The 24789-nt window shown below is 41.5% G+C and overlaps 2 protein-coding genes across 4 annotated transcripts in view; one reads left to right on the top strand and one right to left on the bottom strand.

The window, feature by feature from the left end:
- LOC136646075 (sorbin and SH3 domain-containing protein 1-like) overlaps nucleotides 1-5152 on the top strand; it is a 209615-nt gene extending 204463 nt beyond the window's left edge. For all 3 annotated transcript variants that reach the window (XM_066622642.1, XM_066622641.1, XM_066622643.1), the window contains 2 exons: nucleotides 1827-1939; nucleotides 2781-5152. In XM_066622642.1, the coding sequence (XP_066478739.1) occupies nucleotides 1827-1939; nucleotides 2781-2848 (181 nt within the window). In that variant the 3' untranslated portion in view covers nucleotides 2849-5152. The remainder of the gene's footprint in view (nucleotides 1-1826; nucleotides 1940-2780) is intronic.
- An 800-nt stretch (nucleotides 5153-5952) lies between these two features.
- Nucleotides 5953-24789, bottom strand: part of COG3 (component of oligomeric golgi complex 3) — a 45319-nt gene continuing 26482 nt past the window's right edge. Inside the window, exons 16-23 of the mRNA XM_066622644.1 lie at nucleotides 24206-24295; nucleotides 21527-21647; nucleotides 13671-13759; nucleotides 13435-13569; nucleotides 12067-12142; nucleotides 10907-11034; nucleotides 10041-10139; nucleotides 5953-8307 (exon numbers count right to left, since the gene is read on the bottom strand). Coding sequence (XP_066478741.1) covers nucleotides 8278-8307; nucleotides 10041-10139; nucleotides 10907-11034; nucleotides 12067-12142; nucleotides 13435-13569; nucleotides 13671-13759; nucleotides 21527-21647; nucleotides 24206-24295 — 768 coding nt within the window. The 3' untranslated portion in view covers nucleotides 5953-8277. The remainder of the gene's footprint in view (nucleotides 8308-10040; nucleotides 10140-10906; nucleotides 11035-12066; nucleotides 12143-13434; nucleotides 13570-13670; nucleotides 13760-21526; nucleotides 21648-24205; nucleotides 24296-24789) is intronic.

Below are 24789 nucleotides of genomic sequence, written 5' to 3'. Positions count from 1 at the left end.
GGACCCACCGGAAATGATGTCATTAACCTGACAGTGATGTTATGGCTGGAAGTGACATCCTCAATTTAGGCTTCAAAGCTAAGATCAGTCAAAGGTCCCATTACACAGTGCGCTTGTGCTGTTACTTTGCATAGCTCGGAATTCAAACATTCCAGCTTGGAAGTCAAAGCAGAATGTAGCCTTGGACCCTTCTCCAACCCAGGGTGATCAGACATCCTCTTTTTTCCAGGACACATCCTATTTTTTTAGCCTCATGTCCTGGAAAAGAACGTAAATGTTCTCCTTTTCCCTATGAGCGGCGCTTGCAAGCAGCGCATAGCCTTCTTGTAATTAATAGATTATATGTAATAAATCATATGTAATATAGTTTTCAATTTAATAAGTAATAGAGTGTTTAAATTAACCATATGAAATTGATATATGGGTGTTTTTATCTTTTATTTTGTAATGTCCTACATTTTTCTTGGATGCCCTACATTTGGAGGTGCCCTGGCCTCTTTTGTAGTTATGACATCTGGTCACCCTGCTCCAACCGCAAAGCCCTCCCCCCTTTCCAGCATTCCACCTTCCCACCTATTCGGGGCAAAGCGCCGTGCCTCTCTCCCACCAGCAGCCTGCCCTGGCCAGCAGCTCTGTACCCTGTATTTTCAGCTCATTATTTTCAATGGCAGCTAAGCTGGGTGCTATGCAACCCACCTGAAATGGGCTCGCAATCCACCTAGTGGGTCCCAGCCCACAGTTTGAGAACATTGCACTAGAACTAATTGTTCTAGTGCAGGGGTGTCCAAAGTTTTTGGCAGGAGGGCCACATCATCTCTCTGACACTGTATCAGGGGCCGGGGAAATAAAGAATTAATTTACATTTCAAATTTGAATAAATTTACATAAGTTTACATAAATGAATATATTAAATTTGAACTTATATGGATGAATCAAGGTCTTGCAATAGCTCAAGGCTTATAAGAGGCCTTGCAAAAAGCAAGGTTGACCTTTCCTTAGCTGCCGCATCACAGATGTGAAAGAGCAAGCAGTGAAGGGAGCTCTCATCCCACAGCTCACATGAGAGGTCAAACAATCGCCCTCACACTGAGAGAAGTTGCATTGGGCCAGTGTGGGCTTCAACAAATCTCCGGAGGGCCAGAGGCTCGTTGGAGAATGGGGGCTCCCTGAGGGCCGCATTGAGAGGCCTTGAGGGCCGCAAGTGGCCCCCGGGCCGGGGTTTGGGCACCCCTGTTCTAGTGCATAGGAAGTAGTCACAGTGCATTGTTCTTGTAATGTAGGAATTAATTGTTCCTATAAGATTTTTATGCAGTTTTTGATCATGCTGACCAAAAAGTCCCCAGGGTCCTGGAACCTCAGCACACACTCGTGGCATTCCACTCATTTCTTGTTAGGAAGATCTCAGAAGGAAGTGAAAGATAGTTGCTTGCTCCTATTAATGCTAAAGGTACATATTATTGTACCTTTCTTTCCACTGGTCCTGGTCATGTAGTCTGAGTGTGCCCAGTCTGCCATGATGCAGAGTGGGGTGCAAGTGACCTTGTGGCAGTTGAATCCAAACCAAACCCAAGCCATGAGAGTGGGCAAGACTTGTGGCCTATTTTATGTATGTATTTATTTCTTTACAAATTTATACCCTGCTTTATCTTCCTACTCAACCCAGCCTAGGGAGAATAGAGGAAATTGAAACTTCAGTGGGTCACAGAGTTTAGTTTCCCTTGAACTGCTAATATCAGGATCTTGGCTCTGTATTTGAAGAAGGTTTGTTGAAAGAGGCCCACTGCTGTTTATGGCTGCCTTACTTTTTTCTGTTTATATATTTTCAGATTGTGCTACCAAGCACTCTACAGCTATATCCCACAGAATGATGATGAGCTGGAGTTAAGAGATGGGGATATCATCGATGTCATGGAGAAGTGTGATGATGGCTGGTTTGTTGGTGAGCAGATAATCTGTCATTCATTTATTGGGTATTAATGCTTTCATCTGCCATTCAAACTAGTTTCAGAACTGCATGGCATCTGCATGTTCGTCCCTTTCTTTCCATAAATTGCATTTTTTTTGCCTTTGGTACTTTTCAGGTATTTTTAAAATCTGTTGTATTACTGAAAGTATTTAAGGGCTGTGTATTGCTTTTTATCTTTTGGAAGGCTTCATCATGAATGATCCTTCTACAGCACTCTATGTATGCTCTACAATGATCTGGTGAAAAGTGTTACTTGAAACACAATGGGCAAAAAAAAACCCTACATATTTTCAGTGCATTGTAGAGGTTTGCTCTTCATTTACCTCCTACCCACCTTTATGTGGGATCCCTTATTTGCACAGTTTAAAATTCACAAGTACTTTTTATTATATTGGGCATCAACAATGTGGCAGACATTAAGGCAGGTTCTTACAGTTTTAGCAGGAGAGGGGCATACAGAACAGGGGCTAAAGGTGAGCATGTAAAATTATATATACGTACATACTTAAGCTGCACTTATGGTACTTTTGGTTTAGGACCCAAGAGGAAGGCTTTGCAGGAAGAGAGAGCACTCTGTATTAAGGGATGGTGTGCCATGGAAAAGGGGCATCAGATACTCATCAGTCTTATAAAAAGGGATTTGGCAACTTGGCCAGCATGTGCTTGGGTCTTGATGAAAACACTTTGTCTAGAAAGCCAGATATGTGATGGATTCTTCACAGGCTCAAGCTGTACAAACAAACATATCACTGTAGGGTAGAAGGAATTGCAACTCATGCAAGTGTCTTCTTTCTCTTGCTTTCTTCCTCATTAGGTACATCGAGGAGAACAAGACAGTTTGGTACTTTCCCAGGCAATTATGTGAAACTTGTATCCCTATAAAAACGATTGCCAGCCTCTTGTTTTCATCGGGAGAGAGAGCAAGAGCATGATGTGGGTTAGGGGAAAAAAACCTTCAGAAAATGAACAATTTTATGAATGTAGCAGAAGACAAATGAGAAGCGGACGTGGAATGTGGTTATGTGGTACAGTGTTGGACTAATGCAGAGCCCTTTAAGAGTTTACCAGGCTTGTTTGCTGAGCAAAGGAGGCAAGAGTGTTGAGCTGTTTACAATGCTGCTTTTATATCTGTTTTTATCCTCCAGGGATTCACATGATCCTGGCCTTCCTTTTGTTCAGTATTGAGGATTGTCCTCCACAGTGAATCTGGGGAAGAGCAGCATAATGGTGTGAAATAATGTTGTGAGGTGGGGGAGAAAAGATGACAATAGTTAATACAGAGTATTTATGGACAGTAGTGTGGCTGGCAGAGGGTAAAGCTGGGAATTTACCGTTAAAAATTTCACACAGCTCTTGTTCTGTTCCTTTGGAATGTGCATCTTAACAAAGAGCTCCTGGAATCTGGTTTTATATGGAAGGGCACAGTGAATATTGCATAATGTAAACCTTTAACACTTCTTAGCCCCTCTTTCTATTCATTGCAGAAGACAGGAGCAGTCCAATTCCAAAGTAACTCTCAGTTTAATGCTCCAGCTAGATTCTTCTTCAATTTTAATTCTTATTTTAAAAGGCACTTTCAAAAGCCTCATTTTCTGTATTAATTTACCTAAATGAATATCCTCCAGCCACTTATTCACATGAACCTATTAGTTAAAAATACTTATTTGAAGTATTGCATTTATCCACAACTTATTTTGGCTAGCACAAGGCTGGAGCTCTACCCGTGTAATCATGACCATATTTTTCTCTCAACTGTAGCAGGTCCCAATAGAGGCTTTTCTGGGAGGGGGGGTTCGAAATGGCAGGTACACTGGTGCCATACATGGTACACCCATAAGCAGATTTACTGATTCCCACTAGCCCAAACGCCAGGCCAAAGGATTAGTGGCCCATTGCAAGTGAGTTGTTTCAAGGAAGCCTTCCACAAAACCCCGCACAATGCTGTCCCTCTTCTTTTTGCACTATGATGCCAAATTCTGCAGCCTGGTGTACCAGAAGCCAGACTCTGCCATGGCGTCCTTCTCACTGTTAAATATATACTGGCAAAATGTTTTTGAATGTGCCTTTTGGGAAGGATTTTTAAACTGGTAATTCTTTTAGGTAAGTGTGATTTCTGGCTGCTTCCTCAAGACCTCTAGAAAGTACAACCAGCCTGTTTATCTGGGTTTCCAAGGCTACATGGGTTTGGATCTCCTTAGAAGAACACAACCAAGTTTCCTAAATTGGATGTGCTGGTGAATCAAAAACTGTGTGCCGTTTTTCATAGTTGTGTTTAAAAAGAAAAGACTCCTCTTCCTCACAGTAACAAATAGCAAAGGTTTAGATTGCAATTTTATCATAGGCTGTATTTACTAAGTATAAAAGACCTATTTTTCTGCTGATGATTTTATATAGTTTATTCACAGTAAGTAACAGCAACTAACTCACTGTTGGCATGACTGCAATTCCTTTTGACATTTTAGCCATTCTCCTGGATTTCTTAAAAAAAAATATATAGCAGGATTGCTCTTTTGCTGATTCAGGCCCCCCTGCCGTGAGATCAGCCCAAAAAGCCAACTGAAGTGCTTCAGTAGTATGACTGTAAATATGTATATTTGCCTTTGTATAGTCTTACAAATGTACTTAACTTATATAGAGAAACATAATTTAAATTGATTGAAAAAGGCTTTTAAAAAGGGCAGTAAAAGACTTTTCCATTTTTATTTAAATGAAGTAATTGTGTATATTCACATGAAATAAAGGGGGGGGGGTTGGCACAGTTGCAACTGTTCCTCCATGTACTATTTTCATCAGGGTGGAGAGTTAACAAAAATTGAGGATGCTATCCACTAAAAGTGGTTTCTGCTTGAGCCCTGTTGAAGTGAGTGATTGTTGCCCAGAACATGGAGATGTGCAAGAGAAGTTTCCATGGAATTGCACCCTAATGTTTTTTAAAAAGATTTTTTGATGCTTTTGATTTGCCTTATCTGCAGCAACATTTAGACCTGGCATTAAAATACTAAATTAACCCACTCAGCAACATAGCTTAATAATGTTGACAGTGTATAACGATCTTGATGCCATTTTTAGTTAATACACCTGCGTGTTCACGCTCACACATTTCCAGACCAGAAGTCACTCTTGTGTTTGTTTCCTCATTGCAGTGGATTATTATTTGGCAATTTAATAAATGAAATGTTGAATTAAGAGTGTGTTCCTTGTAGAAATGATTTAATCAATGGCTGATATCACCCCCTCTCTCTCTTCTACTACAGTGCAATAGTTTGAGGAACAAATCCTTCCTTAAATGTTTTCTGCAGGGATGGGGGGGTGGTGGTGGAAGAAAATAAAATTTATTCAGTATCTTGACTGAGAAAAGAACTTTTAAGAGCTGCCCTATAGAATTACTGAAGCATGTAGAATTGGGACATATAATCCAGCATCCTCTAGTTTTCCTTGTGACTTTGCCCTTGTATCGTCCTAAACCAAACATACCTTTGTAAAGAGGGAGAACTAATAACACAGGCCACCACACATTTTGCTTCCTTAAACGTTACACCAATTCCTGGGTATATTTGGGGTGCTGATTCCAAAAATGGCATCCGTTTTGTCCTATCACGTCTAGTTTTGGAGACATGGCATAGCCTCTTGAGTGAATGGTTCAAGCAGCTTCCTCATGATACTTTTTTGCCATCAGTTCTAGAATTTGCTATGAGCATTTGCTGAATAAAGTACAGACTTGCATTAAGTCTCATTGTTCAAAATGTGCATAGACATTAGCAAAATACATGACTAAAGCTCAAAAGAGTTCCATCTGACTTGGCTGTCCTGCTGATTAAACAGAACTTGTCTTCATGATTGGATGAGGTATTAGCTTCTTAACAAATTCATTCCTTTTCTACAATTGTGTCCAGCCAGCCTCAAAAGTAAATAAAAACTATCCCAAAGTAAGAAAGCAAAGCTTTAATTTTTTCATTAAAAAAAACAAAACACATTAGAACAGGAACTCTAGTCAAATATTTTATGTACACTATTTTATACGTAAATATCTGAAACTGTACAGTTTTATACAACTCTGCAATTACAATGTATAATAAGACTGCTGGAGTAACTTCATTATACACTACTTTAGGAGCAAAAGGATTTAGCCACCCGATTTCAACCTGCACAAAATGTTTGATTAAAATACATTGTAACTTCATATAGCAATCATGTCTTCAGTTGATTGGAAAACCTACAAAGGGCCAAATGTCTTCAGGACATTGCACAACACAGGTTTGTTTTGCATTGAAAGCTTGTATATTAATACATGCCAAAGGGCATGTTGCTTGTGGCAGCTTTAAAAACATCAGTGATGAACAGGGGGAAAAAGGCTAACTCCAAATCCAACTTATTAAGCAATACAACTGCTTCTAATAATTCCCAACATATTTAAGAACAATGGATGGCTTTTTTCCCCTTCAAATTCCATGCTCACAAACCTGCTTCCACCACAAAGAGGACTTTCTCTGAAAGTGTCCTTTGGAGTTAACTTTTATTATCAAACACAGTTAGTGGGCATCCAGACGCTTGTCTATTATTGCCTTTCTTTATTCCTTGCACTGGGGTTGGCCCCCTGTCACATTTCTAAAGCATGCCATTTTAGCATTCAAACACATGACCTTCACAATACATATGTTTAAAGAAACCAAAAAGCAAAATGGAAAGTTGCTACAACCAAGAAGGTATAGCCCAATTATTCATCTGAATAGCAGTAATTCTGCCTGAAGCAACACATCCCAAATCAGGAACCTAAAAACAATTCTGAGCAGCAGGGCAACTTTTTGAAGAAGAGCCCTGCTTCTTGAACATGGGCAAGCTGTATTCCAACCACTCATTTACCCCATCATGAAGAACATTTATTACGTCCTGCAGAGCTGCATAGATCCCTGAACAATTCAAAAGCATTCTCCCCTTCAAAAAGAAAACAAAAAACTAAGGCTGCTGAGTAGAACTTCACTTCCATTATTGAGAGTCATTTCATAACCACACATGGAAGGCACTTCTGTGCAGGAATGTACAAGTTACCTGCCTGGAGGTGTAACGTGCAACATCCTTGCATGAATTTCTGCATGGCAGGAAATCAGTGCATTGCAATTTCCTCATTACAGGCAGGGCTATACACATGCAGCAGTTTGCACATTATGACTTAACATGCAAGTGAAATGCCAATTTCTACGTGGGGAATTATGGAACAAGTGAAGCAAACCTTGCTTAACAGAAACTTTCCCTACTGCATTGAATTACGCAACAAACACCAACCCAGCTTTCCTACCAAATCTTACTGGCAGTTTGAACGCACTCCTCAACCTACCATAAGGAAACCCCCATTTTTCTATCAAAATGGCAAGGTACTACCAAATCTCTAATTCAGTCTTGCCTTTGTTTAATAAATGCAGGACTGAACTAGTCTTGTTCAGCTGTTCTTCACTGCTGGCCTTCCTTTGCACATCTGTATACAAGAGTTCCTTTACAGGAACAAGAACAGCCATTTCCCAGCATTCAGGTGTACAGGAAGCTTCAAAGAGGCTGCAAGAAATATTGTAAAAACTCACCAATACCAAGGAGAGAAGCAGACTTCCACTAACAAATGTGCTTCAGGAAAATTCACACATGCATCTAAATCATTCAATAACCAATAATCCAGTGATTTGCAGCTGAACATGTGAGCAGCCTCAATTAAAAAATTTAAAAGCATGTCAGAGATGATGCAACTTTCATCTGTAGTGTTTAAACCTGTAGGGTGCAAGTGCACGCAGACCCGCACCCCTTCACCACTCACTTACTGGAACATTACAATTATCTGTTTGAACCTGTGCTTCAGAAGAGATTATTGAAATCTACTAGATTGGTGGAGGGTTCTACACGCACATTGGAATGCTCCTGTTCGGCAGCCACATCTGACATTCTTGGATGCGTCTTGTTCAAAAGACTCTGTTCTGTTCAAAACATTTTAAAATTTGGATTCTCCAATACAGTTTCAGCACATCCCCTGAAAAAGAAAAAAAAATTGGGGACGGGGAAGAGGAAGCAGGTAGAGAAGTGATTTTCAATCCAGCAGGCATTTCCATTCAAGTCCGGTAGGCAGGCAGGAATAAAAGCTGAAGACTCAGCACAACCTTCAGTTTAAAGAGAAGCTGCTCTGATGCAGCCCTCTTGTTCCAACTGATGTTACAGTGGATCGTTGATGTTAAGAGCAGTTAGGATGACAGGCCAAGTCTTGGTTGGCATCAGGAAAACAAGAAGTGACCTCTCACTGCAAGACGCTCAAGCTGAAAAGCTCAACTGTTTGATTACTTTGTCATTGAAAGAAGGAGATTCACCTGAAACAGAAAGCATAAGAGCTTCACTATGTAGAACTCTTAATAGGTAACAAATAAGACAGTAGTACTTCATTTAAAATGTATGTGCCAGGTATGCAAACCTGCTGACTATTTTTCACAAAATTTAAATCACTCCTGTGCCTTAAAATGAGGCAGCTTTCCTCATCCTGACATGCAAGAATTTGCTACGGTCCCTTCTGCCCCATTAATCCTCTTTTTCCTCCTATACCTTCCTTGATCACCTCCTCCCTTATCCATTTCATCTGAAAAGTGGCTGCCAATATCCTTGTCTAAACCCTCCACATGCCCCTTCCTTATCCTATCCCTTGTCAACTCTCCATTTCTACCCTCTGAATTTATTCTTCCTCTCCACCACATGACTAACAGTTATCTTCTGACTCCTTCCTTGCTACATTCAAATCATGCCACTGTTGTTCCCATTCCATACCGTTCTTTCTTTTCTAAATACCGTCCAGCTTGCCTTCCACTCTTTGCCTCCATACCCCTGAAGCATTTCACTTCCTCCTCCTGACTTGACGGTCTCTCCTAAAACTCCCTCCTGGATCTCTTACAATCTGGCTTCTGGTCGCTACACTCCAAATGAAACTGCCATAATCAAAACACTGACAAGCTCTGCACTGCAAATCCTTACATCATCCTTGCATAACTGTCATATCATCCCATGGTTTTCAGTACCGCCTATACATTGATGACACCCAGCTCTACCATGGAACTTTCTTCCTCTTGAAAGGAAGAAAAACCTGCTATTTCCACTTGAACTTTGCACAGATGATTGAAATTCAATATTCTTTTTCCTTTCACTGACAACAACATGCACCTGACTGAGCAGGGATGAAGTCTTCTCTTTTGCTCCCTGTTGTATTGCTCACTGTCATTCACCAATGACACAGAACTGATCTAGCAGACTCCTTTCTGGTTGTAAACATGCATCTCTGTCTTGCTCTTAGCATATCCACCATTCACACCACAGTCAAGGCTTCAAATTACTCTTTCTACTACCACTGCTCTATCCTCAATACTTTTATAAGGTGGAGGGCTGTTTGTGTGTGTTGATTCCCATACAGGAAGTACACCCATCACTTTTGTATCTCCAGCTAAAAAGCAGAAGGTTGTATGTTGTAAAGAAAGAGCACAGTGTCTCACTGCCAAGTAAGCAGCAGGAATTCCCTCTTTAGGAATAAGAAAATGGCTGGGACTATTTTGCCCAAGTTTGATTCCTGCCATCTCCAGATAAGGTCTGGGAGAAACTCCTCTGAAGCCCTAAAAACTACTGGCAGTTAGTGGCAATACTGAACCAGATGGACCAACGGTTTGACTCGGTATAAAGCAGTTCACTAAGTTCTGGAGATTCCTAATCACCTCTACAGCCTTGTATACATAGTTTTGAGTTAAGACCCAAATTCTTGAACTGATATGAAGCTTTGTTTGCAGATTCGCTTTCAGCCTGTCAAAGAGCTGATATCTTTCAAATCTGCAGTGAACTTCCTACTTCAAAACACTGCAACAAGATCCTATGCTCCTTAGTCTTAAAGCTGTCTGTCAAACTGTTTTTACAGCCAGACCCCTCTTGCCCACAACTCCGAATTCAACAACTAAGATACCTGAATGAGGCTTTTCCAAAATGGACAGAGTAGATTCCCCCCCCCCCTTTTTTAAGTGAACAAAGGCTTTATTTAAAGTAACTTAACAAGGTTAGGAAATTTACTATATACCTGCTCCATTGAAGGGCAAGCTACAATCTGAAGATCTTCATTAGTAAATTCTTCTTTTAACAGAGAATGCAGCTTCTGAAATACTTGCTGGATATTGTTCTTATAAAAAGAAAAGAACAGGATATTGACATTTTCATCATCCTTGGATAAGCCTTACCGAGCACCACTGTTCTGTATGAGAAACCACCAATAAGTTAATGCGGTCTGTGTAAGCACTTACACCCCGTTTCCTTATGAAGTTTCCAGTGCCTGTTGAGATAATGCAGAAATAACTAAAACTAGATATCATAAGCTACATGCAGCTTCAGGACATGCCAATAAAAAGCTCAGAAGAAATCCTCTGCCCTGAACTATGGGGGTGAGGGTTGCAGAGTCTTCAAATCTCTTCTAACCACATGCAGCCACCCCAAGAGCCCCAAAGGCTGCTCAGCATAAACTCTGGGGTCTCATAATAGGAAACTATAAGTGGCTAGACAAGAAGAGTAGGGGCAACCATCTTGATGAAAAGTTAAAAGAAGAAGAAAAGTAGCAGTGATAGCTGGGGGAGAAAAGTAGTGGCAGCCAAGACCACAGTCCTGCTAGGAAGATTTTATATGCCAATTTTGAATCTGCAGAATGTTGGCCATTCCAAGATACAGCAACTCTGCTCTGTTTCTCCCAGAAGATGTACACTTTCATAGCCATCAATTAGCTGGTTAGAGAACTTGCTCTGAGGCAGAGGAATAAAAATTCAGTTTGAGGCAAAGAGGCACTATTTGTACAAGCTTTCAAACATCAATAAGCTATTACGAAAAACAATCTTTTAAAAACCCTGTAAAGTTTTGATTCCTACGTGGACAAGAATGCAACACGACCAAAACACTCACCCTCACTGGTTTGAACAAAATGAATTCCGTATCCTTATTGGATAAATAAAGTGACATGCTCCGTAATGTTGCGGGCAGTTTTGTTTTTATTATCTTGTATGTTGAAGACACCAAGTCACCAATCTTTGCTGGAAGTTAAAGTCAAACAAGTTAGTATAGGATAATTTGCTCTTTGGAAACGAACTGCAAATGAACGTTCATCTCTAGGAGGGCCCACCTGGCATTATGACAAGTCCTGCACTAACATGCTTTTCCCTTCATACATTGCTGTCGTTTCAACAGGTTGAGATTATGCTTCAAAAATTAATATAACCCACACTAAACTTACAGGAAAGAACAAGGGAAACGTAAAAAGGCATGCATAGATTTATGCAAGGAATGCCTTTTCTCCTATGAGAGCAAGGAAGCATGCATGGGGTTCCTAGGTGATCTTTCATCTGGTCACTGACCAGCCTAAACCTGCATAGTTTCAGCAAGGTGGCTGCATCTTGTATCATCAGAAATCTCTTGAGCCAAAAGTTACCCAGTAGTACAATTACTACTAAGATAAAAATACCAAGCATACCAAATACCTGAATCCACCTAAGTTGTTTTGAAAAAGAATATAAGGTGACTCGTAACAGCACCAAACCTCCTGAGATAAGAGCTCCTGGATGTACAATTTGAGAAGGAACAAGCAGCTGAGGAATAAACCACCCAACCTATGGAAAGGCTCATTCTGCTCAGTAAATGAATGATACATAAACAGCATGGCTGAAACACACATGCACCCCTCCAACATGCTTGAAAACTAACAACATGCCAATCAGGAAGACATTCTGGGTGTGAGTGGGGGGCTTTATATAAATGTGCACTCACAGGGGGAGACTCAGGTATACGCTCTAGCATAGCGTTTTGTAGCTCCTTGTAGAGCTACAAGCCAAATGGGTCCCTTCTGACACAATCCTTAAACCAACTGCCCTGCCCATGGGCTCTCCCATGTGCCAGACATTAGGAAGAACAGAGAGAATATTTGGAAGCATCCTAGGATATTGGAGGCAGATAAAGGGCTCTCTGCCTTGCAAGCATGTCCCTTCTGGCAACAAGTTTCTAATAAACTCTTCCTCTTAAACTCTTAAAAACCTAATAAACTCTTCCTGCTGTAACCTAAAAAAGAGTACCTGGTTGGGCCCATGGTTGCTGCAAAAGGTTATACTTGGGACCTCCTTGGGTGGCCATTGTCTTCAAAGCAGACACCTAAAACAGTGAGATGAAGAAAACAGGAGTTATACTATATTATTCCAGTAACTGAAAAACTGTGATATAGTATTTAATATAGTGTTCAAAGCACTTCACCCTACAACATCATTGCAAAATAGGCCAGTATTAATTGTCATACTGCAGATGGGGAAGCAAGCACGGGAGAACAACAGCTTGCCGAAAGGTCACCTAGAGAGGCCAGATCAATAGAACATTGTAGACCTAAAAACACTCCAACAGAAGCCTTAGATGGATATGCACTTTGAATATGAACCATATCCATGGTCTCAGGGACAAATTAGGACTGGGTTCCAATTTACAGAGGGATAGAACAGTTAAGATATATTAAATCCTGGTAACCTCCACGTCTTTTTAGTCACTGCAACCTCCACTGAGATTTTTCCCAAAAGTGTCACATAAAATAACTTTTAGGAGTTAAGGTGCTTTTCTTAGTATGTTTAGGTTTACCTACATATTGTAATGGGGTTTATATTATCTTGGTTTGCCACAGCAAGCCATGATTTTTCTAAGACCCATTGTATAAAAATAGATTTTTTTTCCTGGAAACTGGTGAGGGCCTGCCTGCCTGCCTGTGTCGGTCACTCACTTCTAGACAGGACTTTTTAGAACATACTCCTTTTTTCCTGAAGAGAGCCAAGATTACCATTATGCTCAAACTTTTAAACGTTTTAAATCTCTCACGGTAAAGTGCCAAAGCAATCACAGACAATTCTTGGTATCAGCAGGGGTAAGGTTCATGAAAACCCAGCAGATACTGAATCCGTGGATACAGAATCATTGATCCTATGGATTCAATGGTTTAGGGGGCAAATCTGGCACGAATACCTTCAGAAAAGCCACTGCGAGTTTCAAAATTGCTACCACGGATGCCAGAATCGTTTCAGGACCACTGATAGGCAAGAACAGACCGTGAATGGCACAAGACACACTCTTTGTTCCCACATATAGGCAAATCCGGGGGAACAAAGTGCACAGACACTGAGAAGTACCTGTACATTACCATTCCAGATGATGATTTTGTCTTGTTTTGCCACTGGAGTTTAAAAGCTTGTCCATTTTTATAATAAACACTCATAACTATTGCTGAAAATGAACTGTCAAACAGCTAAAAGAAAAATTCTGAATTTTTTTTCCCTGTTTGATGGAATTCCATTAGGACATCGTCCTTCTGCATATCATTTTCTCACTTTATAACCATACAGCAGCAAATTTGTCTTTTACATATTTTATGCCCTGTATAAGAAGACATACTGTATGTCTGCCAGTACCTTTGTCAGGAATTCCTCCAGAGGTGCTACGAACTGCTTGGTTTGCTGCTGAATGAACTGCTCACAGGCAGACTTCAAGTTTCGGTCCACATCCTTTTTAGAGTCAATATAATGTTCCCTGATTTCTGGAGTGCCCTTGAATGAAAACACAACAGTTCTTCCCTGCCTCATCTCCTCAGAAATTACAAAATTTCAAACAGATTTCTCACAGTGCATCAACAACAAATGTTCATTACCTCTAATAAGAACTGTATCAGCGCATTGCTGCTACTTAGTCTAAAAAAATGTGGAACAGTCATAGGATTCAGGATTTTAAATGCAGCATCTGTGAAAACAAAGTCACTTGCATAAAGTTCAGACCACATCACTCAGAAGACTATTTCTTTTCTTCGTTTATAACTTCTTGATGCAGCTACATTATAAAAGACCCTAAATGCAAGTAGGTATTATGATCCTCAGATGATGAGTATTAGTTTGCAATCTCTCTGCTAATCAGATAATTAACAGGTCTCTAAACAAAATGAATTCTCATAGTAATCCCTACACAGAAATGATTACCCGACAACAGACTACATACACAGTATTAACAGGCAAGCAAGCAAATCACAAGCCTTACCATTCTAAGGGGATACAGAAGGAGTACACTCTCCTCATGTTTACAATATCTGCATCACCAGCAGAAAAAGTGCTGCAAAAGTACTGATATTGAAAGAACTCCACAGAAAAATTATGTAGAATGAACAATAGCCATACATTAGGCTGAACATTATATCACCACTCTTGTCAAACCGTTAATGGAGAACAACAAATGGTTGATTTCCTGTAGATAAACCCACTTTAGCTAAATAACCAGTTTTTTTCTTGCTACAAACCCAGATCAAAAGCAATGTTTTGTCTCTACTATTAACTTGTGACATGCCATCACAGCCTGGTAAATGACTGCTAAGGGTCAGACATGTCATAAATAAATAATTCTCAGTGACTCAGACATAAATACACTATCCCAGGAGTCAAGGATGATCCCATCTTTATTCCTGTCATTTAATGAGGGGGGTCAATGGGTAAACATGAACAACAGGGAACAGACCGCACTCAAAGAATTCTCTTAATGCTTCTGATAGAATTATTAAAGAAACTGACAAGGGCAACAGAATAGCAGACAGATTTAAGGGTGAAGTTCAAGGGTAGTTGGAAGTTTGATTTCCTATACTCCTTGTGGGCCTCCTTATTCAGAGAAGTATCAACATCATGGTGATGTATTTTCATTGGCCTGTCCTTCCAGTCAAACACAGTTTTTTAGAAGATGATCAGACTCTATTTTTATGTTCTACTCAAAATGAATTCATTCATTCTTTATTTAAAGCATTTTTATCCCTCTCTTCAGGTGACAAGGCATCCAGAGTGGCTTATATAAAACTGATAAAAACACATTAAATAAAATAAGCTGGTTTTCTTTTCTCACCTTAATGGTTTCTTCTCCTCATTACAGTGCAATTGATGGTTCTACCAGCCTCTATCAGGGGAGGAGGAGCTCAGTTCCAGCTGGAGAAGTAGTAGTAAGTGGAGATTGCAATGGTGACCCTTTCCTTTCTATTCATCCCCATCCAAGAGATATATTGTCTGAGAAATGATTGACGTAGGAACCATCTTCAAAGGACACTGTTTTTTCCCTAAGGTCATCTGCTCCCATCTAAAACTTTCCATTAAGAATTCCACAGACTTATCAATAGAGAGATTTGTAGATTTTATGGATGAAAACTGATGTTTCTCTTAGTAAGATTTTTCTTCACCAGCATTTCACAACAGAAAGTTCTACAAACTATACAAAAAGGTCTTAAAGAAGGATCTGTGGAATCTACTTACTTTGTTCTTAGCTTTGTTCTTATCCACAACTTCATACTGAACAAGAAAAAAACACTTGCATTTCAAATGTTTATACTGATACCTCCATGGGACTAAGGGCCCAATCCTAAACAGGCCCAGTGCCAGCAGTGAGCCCTCGTGCTGGCACTGGGTGCCGTAAACATGCCATAAAGCATGTTTATGGCACCTGGTAAGCAGGGAGCACTGGTGCTGGGTTCACGCCAGCCAGGCACCAGGCACAGTGCTAGCAGGACGACGACATGCTGCCACTGGGGGTAAGTGCAACCGCCGGGTGGCGGTGCAGCCCCTGGCGGGAGGGTGGAACAAGGGCAGGGGGAGGGTGGAGGAATCAGGGGAGGGAACGGGATCAGCAGAGCTCTGCTCTGCCATATCCTGAACTCTGTGCCAGGCTGAAAAACCTAACACGGAGTCTCTGTGCCGGCAAAATAGCTAGTACAGACTTGAGAAACCCCATTGTGGGGTTTCCCCCAGGAGACCACCAGCTGCTTGCCAGCGCCAGCTGGATACAGCAGAAGCCACTTTGGCAGCACTGCCCCAGCAGGTTCGGGAAGCTCAGATTGGGCTGCCTAGCTATAAACACATATAGGCAAAAAGGAATTCAAGACACATTCTGATGTTTACACAGATCCAGTCTACATTAAAGAGGATCATCAATAGGATAGAGGTTTCCAATGTTAATGGCACTGTGACCCACCTTGTCCTCCACGGTGGGTCACAACTCACCTGGTGGTACCAGGGAGACTTATTCTGAGCCCAGTGATCCACTCTATTGGCCTTCATGGTTTGCAGAAGCTTCCCAATGCCACTTATGGCTTTCGGAGGCAAATCACAATTGTCTCCGGATGTGGCTTTTTGAGGATTTGGCGGGTCATTGCCTGTGGAGGCCAAGAGAGTGGATCACCGACTGGGACACAGGGGAAGCCTCTGGGGCCACCTAATGCTTCAGGAATGGCTCTGATTTGAAGCCATTGAGATACAAGGGTGGGTGGGAGGACCCAACCCAACCCATGACCTAACCATGACCTAACCCAAACCAGTGTGTGGCAACCGATGGAAAAGGCTGGGATTTATGGAAAAGGTTGGGATACAGTATGAGATCATTCTTTTTCCAGAATCCCGTACTGCTAAAAGTTATGTTCTCACCCTGCAGCTACTAGGGGTACTTTAAAGTGCCAGTACAGGAAATACACTTTTGAGAGGCCATAGTTTTGGGGAATAAAGCAATTCTTGGCAGAAAATCAATACAGAGAAAAAGGACGGAACATATCTTATTTCTGGGATGTGGTCCTGATTAGACCTATGTGCACCTGCTATTTTTAAATAAACACACCCTCCCTAACTAGATGTTAAATGTCACATCTAGTTTGTCTTTGAAGTTCAGAATCTGAAAAAAGTGAAATAGCTGGAAACAGAGTTTTCAGGACCTTGGACAGGTCACTGGGAGGTGGAAACATGTCCCAACAATATCTCAGCCCCCAACCAAACCATTATACCTCTCCTGGCCCTGGTTATCCTTCCCATGATCTGTTCCCTTGCTGAGGAGTGAAGATTCCTTTAAAGTGAAGAGTCTTAAATGCTCCCCTGTCTGGTTGGCTGGCTCCTATGCTGCCCATTTTTAAGTAAGGAATTAAAACTTCAGTTTGCTTTTTTTGAAGTTATTTGGCTTTTATTGTTTCTTTGCTTAATTACTTGTGCTTTTTCTCTGCTTGCCCCTATTTTGATCATGTGGGTGTTTTTGTTTTTCCTGTGAAATGATTGTAAGTCACTTTGGCTGTTCTGTTAATGAGACCAAAAGGTAGTGAGAATTTTTTTTTTTTACATAAAGGGAAAACCAATAAGCCTAAAACATCACATCTCTGTCCAATCCCAACTATTTTGTTGGCTATGGTGGCCAACAGGCACTGGAGAGCATAAGGTCTGGCTCAGGGTGTGCTGCATCTGGGGGTTCCAAGTAAAGGTTATTGGGTTACAGGTGCTCCTGGCTTTCAGGCTCAGGCCTAGTGTCAAGGTCCTGCACCTCTTCCACTGTTATGCACTCTTCAGATCTGGCTGACTTCTCCCCTTTCATATCAAAGTCCCGACTGCTGCCTATACCTTCTGGTTCTCTGACACAGAAGCATATTCTTGAAATGATTCAGCTTCCAGATAATTACAATGCTCTGACCTGGTATTGGCTGGTGTGATCACTTGGAAAAGAAGCTGTATTCAATGCAATTCTTTAAACAGTTGTCATCTTCCAAACCACTCTAATTGGTATGGTCCAAAATTGTGGTGTGTGTGGGAGGGGAGGTTTTAATCTTTTGCCCCTTTGTCAGTCCCAATCAGTATTCCCATCCCATCCTGTGACAATTATTCTGAGAATAAAAAGCATACAGAGTACTGTTCCCTCAAAGGGGTCAGAGCCAGTGCATGGACCCCTTTGGCAGCTGGGTATGCAACGAATTGCAATGGCACCTCCACATGTTAGGCAATGATGTCATCACCTCATCACTGAACTCCCAGGTTGCCAAGCTCTGTACTGCATGGAGCTCAGTTGGAAGATGTGTGGCCATGCCCCTTAGAAGGAACACTGTTTGGCCCTTGGACAACTTTATAATACAAAGCAACTGAGAGTCACTCCTGTCCACTGCCACTCATAATGCATTAAGAGAAAGCACTCCCTCAAGTACACAGGAGTAGAAGTAATGCATATTTTCTGAATGGCTGTTCTTACACATCCTAGGATGTTACTTTGGAGAGTGCCTCAGTTTTCAAGGGAATGGATTGCTGAAAGAAGTGAAAAGTCCCTATATTTTAAGCAGTTCACAGCACTTTGGAACCTTCCCAATGTACTATATTCAAGATTGAGCATTCTTAGCCAGATACAGAGGGATGGGAAGAAAGCTTAAACATAAGAGAACTATTTTACAACTAGAACATTAAAAAAAACCTTGCAGGGCTGATGCCCTGATGCTCTTCATGGAAGACCCTCATGCACAAGGATATGCAGAAGACACATGTACATATAAAGCACACTTTATAAGTGTATATGCACCAACTCTCTCTTCTCCCCCCACCCCATATGCTCAGGCAGGCAACTGGCAAGCAGGTTGGTGTGGCTGCCAAAGTGCAATGGAGAATTCTCCTCTACTGCAGCAACTGCTCTATGCCACACACATCACCCAGGAGGTACCCTGTGACTTACAAGGGAACAACCTACACAACAGTCCATATACCTTCCCAGGAGTTGGTCATTTTAAACATCCCCAGATGCCTTGACCACAACCCGGCATTGGGCATGGCGTATCTCAGAATTTTAAAATGACTGGCATCAGGAAGGAGGAAGATTCCCACATGTGCTGTTTCCTTCCCTATTGCCCAGTAAACTACAACACACTTAGCAGGAAATGGGGGGGGGGTAACAGCCACAGTGGTCAGCTGGGTCATCGTTGGTACAAACACACGATCCACTATGCCTGATCTCTACCACTAGTCTTGATCTCTTGGAAGAATTTAGATATTTAAAACCTTATTGTTGCCAAGATAACATCTTCTCCAAAGTGTTACTGACAGTTGTACTGCAGTTTGTTTTATTGTGACCAACCGTGCCTCACTATAAACTTATTGTGACAGAACATTCACTAAATGTGAAACTTTGGGGGGGAAAAACGGGTAAGCACATCTTTGCATTTCACTGAATACCTTCATTGAATAACTGGCTGGTATAAAAATTCTACTCCTCTAAGGCTGCAATTCTAACCACACTTTCTTGAGAGTAAGCCCCATTGAACAAAACAGAACTTACTTCTGAGTAGAGCTGGTTAGGACTGTGCCCTAAGAAATATTCAGAACAAATTTTTATGTCAGCCAGTAGAGGACACCAGCAGGACATATTTACCCTTTAACCTCCAGCTAACTAGAAACTACCATCATGGCTCAAGGTCTCATCCATGTTCAACTGCAATGGATAAAAAGAGCAAGCTTGCTCGCGGGAAAAATAGTAGCATATTAGAATACAAGCAAGTTTACAGCCCCGATATTTGCGTTAGTCAAAAAGAACAAGGTTATTCAAAGTACTAATATTAGCATGTTAGAATACAAGCAAGACTATACTGATACTGAACAGAGCCAGACAATTCCAATCCCCTTTCAATGACCCACCGGCTATAGCAAGTTCTGAATGCTTCCTTGCTCACCCCTCTACATAATTTTTTCCAAGGTTGTTTCAAAAGGCTAATCAAGGCTCTTACTGCTGGAATTTAGAATGTCTGAGTCAGGATTGAGACCACAGGTTGGCTCATGATCCTGCCAGTCCTTCAGGTAACATATGATGTCATTCTAATTGAGAAACACACACAGTTTCTGGACAGAAGTTTGTTCTTTTCATCCTCCATCCATCTAGGGGAGAGAGCCCACCAGACTCACTGAGAAGTGCAAGGTGAGATCAGTAGTTCAATCACCCAGATAATATCAGAAACTAGTTTCTTTAGTCAAAATGCTAATTATTTTCTGTTGATTTCAGAGTTTACTTCTCTAGCCAAGAGACAAGCCTCTGTCTGCATTATAAGCTCATTCAAAATTTGTGGCACTCATTCTAAGAAAGTGCACACGTGAGATTCCACAGTACTTCAGCACTATCTGCTGGTTATTAGTATAATTGCAGGTTAAATTAAGAGACCCATTGTTTGCCAAATTCGATTCTCAGTTATTTTTCTTGCTCATTTAGTTTTGTTTTATCCTTTTAATTTTATCACACTTTCATAATAATAGGTAAATGATTTATTAAGTCTCCCTGATCCCTGGTTTTAGGAAATACAGTGAATTGTCATCTCTCCTTTCTCTGCAGGCACTACTGGGAGAATGATTTTGATAAAGACCTCCGAGGTTCAGTATTGTTCTGGTAAGGGGGCTCTGCCCAGGGAGCCCCTCTGGATAACCTGATCTTCTGGCTAGAGGCAGCAGAATTAACCTACCATGAACTTTCCCTAGTAAGCTACGTGTCCAAACAGAGAACAGAGGGGAACAAGAAAGGAGTGAGCAAGCTATCCACTAGATGCTACTGTCCTGGATCAGCATGTAATCGCTGGCTGCCCCTCTCTTGACCCTGACAGCAACTGACTGGAATCTTCTAGACATGTAAGATTTTAGTCATTAAGCAGCAGAAACAGAAGCTTCTCTGCAGATGTGTAGAAGGAAGACATTTACAGCACAATCCTATGCAGGTTAGGCCCCACTGTGTTCAAAAGTGTTTATTCTTTAAGTAAGTGAGCTTAGGATGGCAGCTTTAGGATACTACAAAATGAAGCTTGAGACTTTTTAAAAGTTCTCCTATACTTCTGCCTAAGCATCTGGACATACACAGACACCACATATGATCTCCCTTGCACCAACCACACTAAGGCTAGAGAGGGTTGCCTAATCCTCTTTTCAGAAGAACACACAGTGCTGCCTGTTCCAAAGGAAGGGTGTACCAAGAAGCTCTATCAACTCTCTACTACTGGCAGCCCTCTTCCCACATTGGCTCCTGTGTCTCCACCCTGGTTCTGGAAGACTGATGATAGCATGGAAAAATACAGTCAGAAGGCAAGGTATCTGGCCACCATATTTCTTTACAGAAATACAAAACTGAGATGGTTTTTTAAGCAGAAAGACAATTAGAGTTGACAAAAGTGGGAAAAAGATTAATGCCTGTTGGAAACTTTCTGATCCAGTCCACTCAAAGTAAAGGCTCAGGTCAAAGGAGTTAGTTCAACACAAGACCATGTGCAGAAGCATGCAGATGATTGCAGGTGAACATAAAGAAATGGAAGGCCAAACTATACATTGCATAGCAGATCCATGTCTGGATCTCCTGTCTTCTTCTTTACTTAAAAGAAGCCATAGAACTCCCAAATTGGGGCAGTGGTACTCAGGGATGGGGTTCTACCACTTCCATAACTGAGATCTCTTACAATGGGATGAATAGCAGCTTCAGAACTGGGGCAAGGGGGAGAAGGGTTTGGATGAGGAAAATGGTGCAGGAGAAAAACGTAAACACCTCTTCCTCAGTGCTGGAGTCTTTATCCAATTTGGGAGATCTGCTTCAGCTCATTTAAAGTAAAAAAAAAAAAGAGGGGAGACTGAATAATGGTTCTCCCATGCAGTGTGTATTTTGGCCCTCAACCCCATGGCTGGCATGATACAGGAGGGGCAAGCCCACTCTAATTGACCAGTCAGCACAATTCAGTACCTCTAGTTTTCTTAAGGTCCAGGGAAATTTCCTTAATGGTGAACTCAGTGTGGAAAGGAGCAATTTGTTCACGAAGAATCAAAAGGTGTTTTATTAAGAAAAGTTGTCCATCAACCTGGGTCTAAATTGCAACACACACAAAGAATTAAGTGTCAAACAAAGAGAAAAGGGGAAAAAAATAGTGACCAGTTTTGTCCATCCATTTAACACAAATAATTCCATTTGTTTTTTATACTCTGGCTAACTTGATCTTCTACTTCCCCTTAAATTGCTCTGAAGAGCCTCTTATATCAATGGTTCCCAAACTAGTGGGTCACGACCCACCAGGGGAACTGGAACAGGGCATTCCTCCTTAAGGAGAGTGGCCCTGCTCCCTTGCCACTGCCAAGGGGCTTTTCTTACTTACCTGGGGGCAGCACTTACCTCCAAGGCTTAGAGCCCCCTCTGATCTCCTCCGCAGCTTGTTTCCAAAGCCCTTATCTCCTTTCTGAAAGCAGTTTTGGATCAGAGATAAGGGCTTTGGAAACAAGCTGCAGAGGAGATCAGAGGGGCTGCAAGCCTCCAGGACCCTGCAAGAAGTCAGCACTCCCCCCAGGTAAGTAAAAAAAGCCCCTCGGCAGTGGCAGTGCTATAATCTCTGCAGATCAGTCGCTGCCTAGCTCCCTGACCTCGCAAACACTTACCTGGTTCCCAACTCCCCTGTAGCAGCTTGGGAACCACTGTCTTATATAATTCTTTATATACTGAGATAGCAATTAATATTCATAGCACACATTACCATTCATAAGAGGATAGAGAACCCTGTAATAGAAGATGTTTACTTCTATATTTCCTTATAGTATTTGCACTTTTTTGCTTGAAATTGTTGTGTTTTTGAAGCACTAGGTGCAAATATACTGTACTCTTCTACTTAAATCATTTCTAGGCAATTTAGTCTACCAAAAAAAATTTTTATCCTGCACTAGGACTTCCTTCTGTCCTTCTTCCAGTTTTCTTCAGTCTCTCCCACCCCCTTTCATAATACATGAAGGGCAGAACATGGCAAGTCCTTTAATCTGTCCCAGTTGGCCCACTGCACACTAAAGGAAGCTCAGAGTGGGACTACTATACCTGCTAAAGGCAGGTAAGCGGGTGACTGACAGAATGAACACACCACCACAGCTGGTCAAACTGAGCATCTGGTAGGCAGTCTACACAAAGTCTGTGATATCAAAAGTTGTACAGTGCATCCTGGAAGATGACAAGCTGAGTGGTCGTATCTCACCACGCTGCTCTAGACTTTTCCAAGAGTTGAAGTTATTTTTGTTTTTGCAGCTGCTGCATGTCCACCAACCACAGATAAGAATCCAATCTCCTCTCAGACTCTGTGTTCTAGCTTCCAATCATCCTTCCTCTACTACTTCCTTCCCCACCACACCATCCAGCAGCCTAGAAGAGATGAGGGCCAGGCTTCTCCCTTTCCTCCAGCCCATCATTGAATTAAGCCCCACTGGGGGAAAAACTAGAACCACTGTGATACAGTGCTTATAGTGTCAGACTAGGACTTGCAAGGGCTATTTTGAAGGTACAAGTGGGGAGAACAGTATGTGCTGCCCTGAGATCTGTTAAGGAAGGGCTAGATATAAAGGCAATAAATATACCCTGAGTATTTTGGTGTTGTTGTTTTTTTTTGTTACATGCAGAAGGGAGGGGCAGCTCAGCCAATGGAGCTGGCCAGAAAGAGAAGGATGCTAGTAAACCATACCAGATGTCATGAGGTAGCACAGGGTATGAGGTTTCAGGGGACTTCCCCCTTCTCTTTAGGTAATGAGCATTGCCTAAATACTCATTGCCTAAAAATGCTTTTTAAATTCACATGAGCATTCAAATTTCTGATAGTTTTGTTTTTATGGAGTTGATTTTATGTAAGGGGGAAAAGCAGGGATTTCATTATTGGAGACAGCAAAATGAAGCTGACCAGGGTTATAAATGCATTAAAGAAAACAGCCCAGTTCTCCATTTTCTATCTTGCCAGTTTCTCTCAAACACCCCATCCACGCACCCAAAATCCTCTAGAACAGGGGTCTCCAAACCTCGGCCCAGGGGCCAGATGCGGCCTGTGGCCAGCCTCTATCCGGCCCGTGGCCAGCCTCTGATCCCCTGAGAGCTTCTGGCCCAGTTGACCAAACAACTGGAGTTGTGCTTCTGGGGTGGGGGAATGGGGGCCATTTAAGTGTGTGCTTTTTTTCTTGGGCTGTGTTGGTGTTTGGAGAAATCCTGGGCATTTGAGCCCATTCATTTATTAATTCATCCAAGTTCCATCTCTAATGTTTCTGTTTAAATTTTATTATTTAATTTTTTCCCCCAGCCCTCAATTGTGTATCTGCTATTTGATGCAGCCCTTTGGCCAAAGAGTTTAGAGACCCCTGCTCTAAAAAAGTTGGTGGTTCTGGGTTGTTGTTTTTTAAAACCTCCATCAGAAGCCCATTCCCCATATGAATGAAGTAGGGAAACAGTTGACAAGCCTAGCAGCTATCTATAAAGACTGCAAACTAAAGGAAAAAAGGGGAAGAGAATTTCTTTGAACATTTTCATCATTACTTACATTCAGAAATGATACTACACACTCCTAGAAGCAGTTTAAAATTGTTATATAAAAACCAGACTAAATCCCTCCTATTCAAGGTAAGATTACCTGACCTTGTTTTTGGCAATGGACTCTGAAGCCACTAGCAATGATTGTATGCAGGCAGATAAGGCCTCCTGAGATAATCCTTGGAACACTGCCCTCTGGGGAGGGAAACACAGAACACAAATATCCATAAAGGTTAGGCCCATAATCTTACCAAAGCTTTACAAAAAAATCCTCTATACTGCAGCTAGCAGCCTCACTTTGCAAAATATAAACTCAAGCCTTGCAGGTTAATTTGTATTTTCCTTGTTTAGCAGATATTAAATTTGGATGAGAAAAGAGAATATGTACATTAGCATAACATTAGCCATAACATATGTGAATAAGAAACTGAAAAGGTATTCATGACCTCATTAACAGGATATAGCCATACACTTAACCCATATGGAACCTGTCAACATTCTTAGTTCTCTATTCTTAAGAATAATCACAAGAGAAAGTTCTAACAGCACAAACATAGTTTGCTGTGACCCGGGGTATAGCAAGTGTGGGTGGTCTGGGACAAGCTGGCAAGGCAATGCTATATCCATCAAGCGGCATGTAGGGCCAATGCCCACATATATGCTCCTTACTGCTTAACCATGCTTAAAGC

The sequence above is a fragment of the Tiliqua scincoides genome, chromosome 3, assembly GCF_035046505.1.
Source record: "Tiliqua scincoides isolate rTilSci1 chromosome 3, rTilSci1.hap2, whole genome shotgun sequence".
Lineage (NCBI taxonomy): Eukaryota > Metazoa > Chordata > Lepidosauria > Squamata > Scincidae > Tiliqua > Tiliqua scincoides.
The sequence above is the reverse complement of the archived record's forward strand: the minus strand, read 5'-3'. Positions and strand labels throughout refer to the sequence as shown.